Below are 10,681 nucleotides of genomic sequence, written 5' to 3' on the forward strand. Positions count from 1 at the left end.
TTAAAGAAACGAGTTGTTGCCGATTCTAGTTCTCTAGACTTCTTCTTATTGGCCCTATGACACATCTTTTAAGCATATAATTTAGGCATAAAGTGCATTTATAAGCGGTAATTTAAAAAGTGGGCCATATTTTGTGCTGGGCCTTTTTCGGCTCAGGTACCTTACACATTTTTTTCGAAATCGTTTTTCGCGCTCGTTCTAAATTGTGTATTAAGTTCAATATAATCGCGGAGCTATGGAGATTGAGCGAATTGTAGCACCCGGTGGATCTTTGTTACGCGAAGACCGTGACGAGTACATTGCTGCAGGTTGCGGTAGTGGATGACGTAACGCTGCTTATCGTACAACGTCGCGAGAACTTTATCTTCTCGCTTGCCGGGCGGCTTATCGCGCGTTGGGCAGAAAGGTAGGTCAGTGTGCCGGTCGTGCAGATGTTGCGGATTCTCGAGATCGACATCGAGAATAAAACTGGTAGGCGAATCCTGAGCGATCGCGCTCACGTCAAAGTTTGCAGCGTCTCCGACCCATCGAAATTCGGCGTACAGCAATGGTTGACACATCGCCCATCCGTACAGATTATTCACATCGTAGTACATAAGGTACAAAGACGGTTTCGATGAGTCGTACGAACGCATGTACTTGTTATTAGCCTGCGCGTATCTGCCGGAACATTGACTGAAGCCACCGCGTATGCCACGCTCGATGACCATGACCATATCAATGTCGGTGAGCAACTCAAATCTTACGCGCGTATGTTTTAGCATGGCGTCCCATGTAAAACCTGGCAGTGTATAATAATGCGCGGGATCGAGACCGTAACTCGCGACACAACTATTGCGGAAATTTTCGAAAATGTCGGCTAATAACAAGACATCGGTTTTCAAGTACAGATCACACTGTACTCGCCGAGCGTTCGAATGGAGAATCACTGCCATATGTTCACGGCGTGAGCGTAATCGCTCTCGCCGGATACTGTATCATCCGTCTATGAACTGAAAAATAATTCTTGCTATGGTAAGCGCGTGTCCTGCAATTTTTCAACGCAGTCAATGTACTCGTACGGAAAGATACCTTTACGAGTCAGCAATTCAAACTCTTCGACTGACAAAGTTGAAAATTCGGAACGTACAATTTTTAATTTATCTTTGTTGAGATACGACGCCAATTTATCGAGACTTGCATTTAGAAACTTATAGGAATCAATAAACCTTAATTTTACGCAATTTTTTTGAAAATTCTTTTCATTTTTGTCTTTGGTGCTATCGACATGTTTCGTAAACGAAATATATTTTTCTTTGGTTATCGGTAGTATATCTACATGACCGTCGTACGCCGTAGCTATTTCTTTAATTATAAAGTGCGCGTCATATCCCGACAAGAATGTGAAATACAACTGGAATATTAAATGAATTTTTGTAATTAAGATTACAATTTGATTGTGCTGGACCGCGTTATCTACCGGTTAAGTGGCAATGATCGCGGACCCGCGTATTGTCCGGCGCGAACGGTTTCTCACAAATATGACAACGCGTCGCACTGCGGTACGCCTCCCATTGCTGCTTAGATAAAGCTTCCACGGGCACATTGGCGGATATAATATCTTTGACGCGATGCGCCAAATCATTGAGCTGTCGCGCGAACCATGCTATACAGTTTTCATCGCGACAAAAGTGATAAGATGACAACGAGTTGTACGAGCATCGCACGTAGTATCCTATGCTGAATACTTCATGCCGCTGATACTCGTACGACGATGCGTTTTCTTTGTCGTGCTCCATTTTCCGCAGGACGCACTCCAGGTCGACGTAGACGACGAACGGCACTCGTTCCTGGTTGCAATGTTTGCTGAATTCGAGCCACCTATCGTTCTTGCTCGGCAGGCAGATAGCACAATCGTTCAATTTTTGGCAGTCCACTTCGTGCGTCTGCAATTTTTCATTCGATCCGAAATATTGAAGACATCTGTAAATAGAGAAATAATTTTTTTTTCACATACTTTTTTTTGTTTTTCATTTCTTATACTTACCGGCCGCAAAAGTATTTCTTGTGCTCCATTCTTGTGAGTTGCGATCTCACAAGGCGCGACAGGTTCTTTATCCACGCAAAGTGACCTATACCGTTGTTGCGTGAATCTTGCAGGTACAGGAGATTGACGTGCTTCTCCTTCTTGTCGCCTGTGAGTCGTAGAGGAAGGATCTGCTTATTCTCGATGCCGTACACGTTGATTGACACAGCGTTTAAACGTTCGAATTTTGAAATGTTTTTTAAAGTCATCGGAAAGTCAATGTTTGTGAGATTCAATACTGTTGTATAATGCGGGTACGAATATTCCCGATCTGCGTTTCTTTCTGCGGGGTACAGAACGGCGACCACCGACCACGCGAAGCACGCATTGTCCATGGATTTCACACTGACCACTGCTTTCTTCAGCATAATTTCTCGCGGCACCTCGAAGTGACATCCCGCGCGCATAGGGTTTAGTTTGTTCACGTTAACAGTCAAATTGAGGATTCGCGACAGCGCCCACCCACTATCGCGTTCCTGGAACTCTTCGAGCAATGCCAAGATAGGCTCAACGACGTGCCGTTCGTACCACTCGCGTATATCGGTGCATCTGTATAACTCGCTGTTCTTTGTAATTATGCTTTTATTAGCACGTTTATCCTTCATTGCGAAGTTGAACGCTGTGTTCACTTTTACACTGCCGTGTCTTTCTACAGCGTCTCGCACTCTCTCTAGCACTACATTGCCAGCGTCTTCCAAAAACCGCCGCGACTCGATGTGATTAGAGTTTATCACCGCACCTGTCACTATACGACTCTCGAATGTTGTTTCGATCTCACGCCATCGAAGTCCGTAACCGGCGACCACATGCACAAATCTTCCACGCACCGAATCCTTCAAACTCTCGAGCCTCGTGATCCTCGCCACCACAGATTGTCTGTGTCCAATGGCGAGGCGCGGACGCTTGGTACGACTCTGCTCTTCTATAAATTCTATTAGTTCGTCGCATAGTTGTTCCCATGCGACGTACTCTTTTCTAGTATTCAGCTGGACCGTTTCCTTTATCAAATCGCTCTCCATATTATCGGTTGCGTTGACTAATGACGCGGTGTGTCTAAATCTTCTCATTTTATATCATTTACTTGGTCACGTGATATTTGTATCATATTACATTGATGATGATGTCACCATTCGAACATGTTGTGACATGTCGAATGTTCGTGAAAAATCTGGTCACGTGACATGTACACTATTTGGCAACGTTGCATTTATATCAAATCGCATCGATAATGTCACCGCCAAACATGTTGTGACATGTTGTGACTTGTCGTGGCATGTCCTTGAAAAATCTTTTATTAATAAATCTAATAAAGCCATCGACGCTTGCGAAATTACAAACGTAGCATTTTTGATGTATTGAATTACATTGATGTTATCGCGAGACGCGTTACATAACAAATACGATGTGGCAAACACCTAGCGTGAGATTTATGATAAAAATTCGAATATTAAATGTGAATTATTAGTTACACTATGAATGATAATATATAGTATATGGAAAATAAACGAATATTTAAACTGTATGTCTCAGCGTTTGAAATTATTCATTCCTTCCATCTTTGCGATATTTATTCCTTCTTTTCCTTCCTACTTTCTTCGTGGTATTATATTACATGTGCCGACACCATCATCGCGATCGATGATATCATCGCGTCTGATAATATCGCTGCGCTCGCTTTAAAAGCATTATTAGAATATAATCGAATAAGTACAATATAAATAAAAAATTATATATGTATATGTATATGTATATATTTTGCGTATAAGAATAAGTAAAAGGAGTCACATAGGAAGCAGCAATGAGAGAAAAGATAGTAAGTATAAGATGCACATGAGTCGCAACAGGCGGCATAACGCATCGAGAAAAAGATGGTAAATATCGTTATCGATACTTCTTGAAAGGCCTTGAAAGAAAGAACGCAGCATGATTTCATCATCTACCCCTCATTGACAGCGCTTCGTTCAGCAGCCGGATGATGAGTCACCGATCTCCTAGATAAAATATCTTATCCGCGTCATAGTACCGCGATGCATTTTGGATATGCGTGTGGTCCGCGGTTACGGCCCGCAACACATTTTGGGGTGGGCGCGGGGTCCGCGGTGGCGGCGGCGGCGGCGCTGCTTAATATCTCAATGCGTATAATGGTAACATTTGATAGCCGGATGCTCTATGCACAACAAAGGCAACTGCCTCAGAACTTATCATGTCGATCTTCTCGCGGCAACACTTTTTGATTGACTTTATTTTTATATACACTGACTGCCATAGATAAATGCCATAGATAGATCCTGGGCAGTCTCGCTACAGCGAAGAATGCTTTTCAGCGTCAGTCTTGTCCACGTCTTGTCCGCGCGTGGATGCATTAGTTATATTTAAAACGATATATAATTAACGATGTGTTGTATTTAACGGTTTGTTTAATTTCTGTGGCTTCTCTCTCTCTCTCTCTCTCTCTCTCTCCTCTTCTCTCTCTCTCTCTCTCCCCTCTCTCTCTCCTCTCTCTCTCTCTCTCTCTCTGAACTAGCGTACATTTTTGGAACTTGAAGTGAGACAAGTATATGTTTGATATTTGTTGAAAGTGAGAAAGAGAGTGCTAGTGCAGTCTAGTGCAGGAACATACTTACAAACGATGTATGATTAACGGTGTTGTATTTTAAACGTTTAAAAATGAAATTCAGAGAGTCCTATAATTTTGAACGAAATGATGTGGAGGGGGAGGATGATGTCCCTCTCATGGAGGCCGGCGAAAATGTCTTTGTCGGCGAGGATGCTCTCACCGAAAAGGAGAAGGAAGTCGAGCATGAGCTTGACGAGAACCTCCCGATTATTAATTTCGCATTTTGTACGAGTGACGAATTATTCATGCTTGACTTCCTCGATTTATCTGATGAGGAGGAATTATTACAATTTCTTGTGATATACTTTGCTGCGGTGGCAGCAGAGGCTGATGAGGAGGTAAACGCGGCACAGATTGCCGCTTGGGTTGAAGAAACTGCGTGAATGGATTGATTAAGGGGAGGACGATTAGGTGGTGGTGGTTGCGGTTGCGGTGGAGGTAGCGGGGGATGGGGATATCAGGTGAGCATTTTGCATTTTTACTTCTTTTCTCTACGCAACATTTTTACTTCTCTATGTGCTCCCTCCCCCCCTCCAACAAGCTCATCTCGCAATCGCGACGCCAGCGCCGCCTGGTGGCAGCCAGGCGACTGTGTCTGTGGTCTAGAACCGCTATATTATAACTACTAGATTCGAAGCTATCTACCAAATTACTTTCGTCCGAAGTATCCGACTTATAATGTACGCTAAGATTACGATAGTTCATAAAGACTTACAGTAGTAGTACAATATACAGCATGGTTGACCAAAGATGTCTGCTGTTGGTCGAAGGTTCGATGACTGAGATGTTCGAAGTCCAGTGAGATATTCAAAACTCGATAAGCTTTTTTATGTGTTGGCCGTCCACGTCCAACAAATAAAAAGTGTTGGGAGTCTTGTCGTTGCAGCCGGTTCCGTCCAGAAGGAACTGTCATGTTCCATTGAAGATGCTTATGCCGCTTCCTCGCTGTTTTCGTCCCATTAATGTCTGCGATACTATGGATCTTTAACACTTTTTCTTCAGATGGAGATCAGCGCAAGCTATTGCAGTATGTACTCCACTAGAGTTTTATTGTGATATTCGATCTGCAGGAATGGTAATGTATCTGCTGCATTTGCCAGTAAAAGAAAATTATCGTCAGCCTCCAGTCTTCTACCTCAATGTCCTTACAGAATTGTGAGGTTTTCTCGATTCAGACTTCTTGTGACAATATGTCTTTTCGTTGATTGATCTTTACTTGAAAATTATTCCAAAGCAAGATTGTTTCAAGCCGTGATCTTCTCGACAGTTAGGTACAGCTGCCACCAATTGTTACGAGCCGAAGCGTGGCAATATGAAATAAATGGTTCGACAACTGTCTCTTGATGAGACTTTATTTGATAATACAAACTTACAAACTAGCGAGCAAAAGACGATGTTATAAGTACGGCTTATGAAATTAGACTGACTAAACAGAGCTAGAAGGATCTTTATTTCGACTAAAGAGGTGGAGCTCTCTATCAATTTTAACCAATGACGTGAGATTTTTCGAGTACCAAAAATATACGTGAAAGGGGTAAAGGAAACTAAGGAATGTGTCGATAACTCAACAATCCGTTCTGACATGAGTCATAAAATATTTGTAAGACTAAATTTCAAAAGGGCACTTAAGGGAAGACATAAAAATAAGGGTCAAAGAAAAAAAACGATAGGTGAAGCAATTAAGATGAACAGCCGGAAATAGCATAGTCAGGAATGTCTAGGAAAATATGTGTAGAAAACTTTATGTTAAAGCGTGACTCGACAATAGTTACGTGGCATGTAACAGCGCTCTCGTCGACGACGAGTCGTCATTCTGCCTAACCTTACGCTCGGCGCCCAAGAGGGGGTGCCAACTCGCGCTAACCTAACTTCCTACAATCTTACCACAGCGCTACCACGCACCACGACACTTACTAATTATTATTGTGTTATTAAAATTCGTTGTCATTGTAGTATTGTAAACATAATACTTTTCTATATCGAAATTTGAATATGATTTTCTAACGAACGACAATCGAATTTGTTTCAGACAAATCTACTATTCGCCTTTATCTTCTTTTCATCTATATTCGATTCCGGTACTTGCTCTGAAGAACAATTTGTCAAATATCGATCAATACGTGAAGGAACTTGGACGGAAGACTTCGCAAACGGACGGTATGGTGATGTCGTCTACTGGCGTACTTTATTTCGGTCTACTAGCTGACGACGCCATCGCTATGTGGGATACCAAGAATACACGATCCTTTACCGTCGGTCAACGAATTATATCGCGCGATCATGTATTGACGCAGTGGCCCGACAGTTTCGCATTTGACGAAGACGGCAATTTTTGGTGCGTCACCAATATGTTGCAAAACTTCTTAAATAATCGCGTTGATATCAACATACCCAACTACCGTCTTATTCGATCACGCGTAGGCGTTAAAAATTATCAATATTACGAGAATGGCACGGCGCCCGAGTTACCAGATTTCACCGCCGGTGCTGATTCCATCACATTTGTACTCGTCGCGCTATTGTCTACCATTTTGGTATTTATCGCGAAATAACCACTTTATGACAAAATCCTGTTAAAGATATTTATGTTATGAATACGAAGAAACAATTTACGAATCCACGCCAAAACAGTTAATCATGTATTAATTAAAACGACGCACAAATTTAACTATCAATCAGAGGCATATATAATTAAAAACGCATAATGCGCGATTGCGTAACCAATCAGACGCAATACACGATACTCGTTACATGAAAAATCTGTGCTATGTGACCTTTGAACATCGTGTCTTTTCTTACAGCTTATTCGAGAAAGAAACGTAAGATCTAACAACAGGCTAACGTTATATGTATAGAGAAATACAGTTTAATTTTATCACATGAAAGTGTGTGACCGATTACCTTACATCATTGCCAAAATCAAAATATTTTACATGATTTAAAAGATTATACTACAGTTTACAGCAAGAAATTACTTTGAATCAGATGAGGTACATTTTTATAGACTTTTCATATTGAAATTAACGCCACAAGCCAAATGTTTTTAGCACATATATAAGATTTTTAAAATAACTGAGATATAACATACAAGAAATGGCTTTTTTGCGATACTAGAACATAACAGGTGCGCGCTTCATGCGCGCTACTAAGCTTTTAACATTTATACAGGATGTTTTCAAATTCGCGCCCACGAAGTATAAGACGTGAAACTTTATGCTAAAATAAACAACTTTTTCCTTTAACAAAATTGCGTCCGATAAATAATTTTTATGTTTATTTGTTAATTTCAACCTGCTCTCTTGCAAAAACTACTTACCGGACGTAATTTTGTTAAAGGAAAAAGTTGTGTTTTATACTAAAACGAACAATTTTTTCCTATAGTAAAATTACATTCGATAAATAATTTTTTGCATTTACTCTTATAACTTCAATCTGCTGTTCTGCAAAAACCACTTGTCAGGCGTAACCTTTCCTTTGCAAAAGGAAATAGTTGCTTGTTTTAGCATAAAGTACCGTATCTTGTTTATGGGTACGAATTTGAAAACATTCTGTATATACAAATATGTATAATATATAGGGATATGAAACTTGCAGTAACATTGCAGAAACGTTGCAATATTGCAGATTGCGTTGTAATATCGTTGCAATATTGTAGGTATTAGGAGAATTGTAATATATAATACATATTACGGCGCAAGATTTTACAAATTGTTACAGAGACATTAAAAAGATTTTGGCTATTGAGTAATGGATTGCGCATATGGAAACATACGTCAATTGCACGTTATATGATTGTTAATTATTTCCATTAATTTAAGAATTATAGTGTTCGTTGAAACATATGTCATAGCCGCAGCGCAACAAGATTTTTCAAACTTTATACTCAATTATCATAATTTTTTGAAATATTTGGATTAAAAAAATTTTCTGAATATTGCAAAAAAATGAAATAGATTGCGTGGAGTTTCTTAATATTTCCATTTTACCAATTACGAATATGTATAAAATAGGCGCACGTGCATAAAGTGTAAAATATACAGGGTGTCTCACAACTATCGCATTTCTTCTTAAGGACATATTTTTGAGGTAATTTTGAGACGAAAATCCTAATACAAAAATATCGGAACTACAATAATTTTTTAAATTATAGGCTAACTATAAATGCTTATAAGTAAAAAATCATTTAGTTTTATAGCCTCTATTATTATTTCTCAATTCTTTTGAACATTCTAAAACGAAGATCCTAATACGAAAATCTCGAGGCTATAATAGTTTTTGAATTACATACTATTCTTAACCAATTATAATTCAAAAACTATTGTAGCCTTAACATTTTTATATTAGGATTTTCGTCTCAAAATTACCTCAAAAATACGTTTTTAAGAAGAAATGCGATAGTTGTGAGACACTCTGTATATTTGCAAAGAAGTGTAGATATATTATATGTCCATATACATACGTAAACTTTAAAATATATATATACTTACATATAAAATTTGCAGTTAAGTATAAAATATAATAATTATATTAAATTATATATAAAATTATATATAAAATTATACATAATATAAAATATATATTGATTAGTTCTTTTTCTGCATTTTTGTATTTATATCTCAAATTGTATTTCAAATTACATTCAGTAATAATAAAAAAGCTATTTTTAATAATAGTTGCAAATACGTTGCGCTGCAACATTGCTACATTACAACGCAATCTTACTGAAAGCGGACATTTTTATGACGCTATGACTTGCAACAATTGCAAATACATCGCGCAATTTATTTGTAATATTACAACATTGCAATGAGATATATTTACAATCATTTTGCAATCTTTCTACGCTGTATGGGAATATAACATTATGCTTCCTTTTATACTTTTTTCTTTTTTGTTTTATTTTTATTTCCATGAGTCCTTCCTTTTTCATGAGAGAAAGAAAATGTTATTCTGAAAAGAAAATAAAATACATCATGAAGACACAAGTATAATGAATACTAACTTTGCTCTGTACAGTGTATATTATGCTTTTTTTATACCTCTTTTCCTTCTTTTAACTATATTTTCAGTCCTTTCTAATTCCTTTCATTTTTCTTGAAAACCACTACCCACACAGCACAGAAAGATTACAAAATGATTGCAGATATATCACACAACATTGCAATGTTGTAATATTGCATATAGATTGCGCAATGTATTTGTAACCTTGTTGCAATATCATGGAGCATAAAAATGTCTTTTTTTAGCAAGATTGCGCTGTAATGTCGTAGCAATATTGCAGCGCAATGTATCTGCAACTATCATTAAAAATAATTATTTTATTATTACTGAATATAATTTGAAATACAATTGTGATATAAATAAAAAAAGTGCAGAAAAAGAACTAATGTTATAGTATGTTATGTTATGTTATGTTATCTTGCGCCATAATATGTATTATATATTACAATTTCTAATACCTGCAATGTTGCAGCGATAAATCCACATGTATGCCTGTATGCATACTCGCCTGTACACGCATATCCGTACATACTACCACATGTCTATAAATACTCACGCACGTACATCCATCCACACATCCATCTGATCCGCCATCAACATACCCGTACACACGCACGCACACATGTATACACACCCACAGAAATAGATACAATACAGATACAGATAATATAAAGAAATGAAGGAACAAGAAAAACGAAAAAGCAAGAAAAGGTAATTGTATATGTATGTTAAAATTTACTTTTAAATTTACTTAATAAATAAAGCTTTCACTTAGATCCAAATATATTCATAACATACGAGGTGTGATCAAAAAGTAAGGTGACTTTTTGAATTTCGCGCGCTCTGTACACTCTAATTTCAACATTTTTTTTTGTTGTGTTGGTACACTCGTCACGATCGTATGTTCACAGTTTTGACTATATAGCATGTGTTGTTTTTATGTGAGAGGCATAAAGGTTAGACTCGTGTTTGCGTGCTCGGCGATTTTTTGCTGTTGA

At 38.3% G+C, this 10,681-nt stretch overlaps 2 protein-coding genes across 2 annotated transcripts; one reads left to right on the plus strand and one right to left on the minus strand.

The window, feature by feature from the left end:
* Nucleotides 1-1,451: 1,451 nt before the first annotated feature.
* Nucleotides 1,452-2,472, minus strand: LOC108768554 (uncharacterized). The gene is made up of 2 exons (XM_018519021.1): nt 2,027-2,472; nt 1,452-1,962 (listed from the first exon to the last, which is right to left on the minus strand). Exons 1-2 carry the CDS (start codon nt 2,470-2,472, stop codon nt 1,452-1,454), a joined length of 957 nt encoding a protein of 318 aa, XP_018374523.1.
* Nucleotides 2,473-6,667: 4,195 nt separating this feature from the next.
* On the plus strand, nt 6,668-7,924 carry LOC108768555 (uncharacterized; the record flags this gene model as incomplete). Its single annotated transcript, XM_018519022.1, has 1 exon — nt 6,668-7,924. A coding segment is annotated over one exon (567 nt), but the record flags the coding sequence as incomplete, so codon positions are not given.
* Nucleotides 7,925-10,681: the final 2,757 nt, after the last annotated feature.

The sequence above is a fragment of the Trachymyrmex cornetzi genome, unplaced genomic scaffold (assembly GCF_001594075.2).
Source record: "Trachymyrmex cornetzi isolate Tcor2-1 unplaced genomic scaffold, Tcor1.1 scaffold807, whole genome shotgun sequence".
Taxonomy (NCBI): Eukaryota; Metazoa; Arthropoda; class Insecta; order Hymenoptera; family Formicidae; genus Trachymyrmex; species Trachymyrmex cornetzi.

Excerpts from the sequence above, each read along its gene's own strand:
- LOC108768554 (XM_018519021.1), bottom strand. The coding sequence starts at position 2,472 with ATGCGCGCGGGATGTCACTTCGAGGTGCCGCGAGAAATTATGCTGAAG. Across the intron at positions 1,963-2,026 it reads AAGAAATACTTTTGCGGCCG|ATGTCTTCAATATTTCGGAT; the intron begins GTAAGTATAAGA and ends CTCTATTTACAG.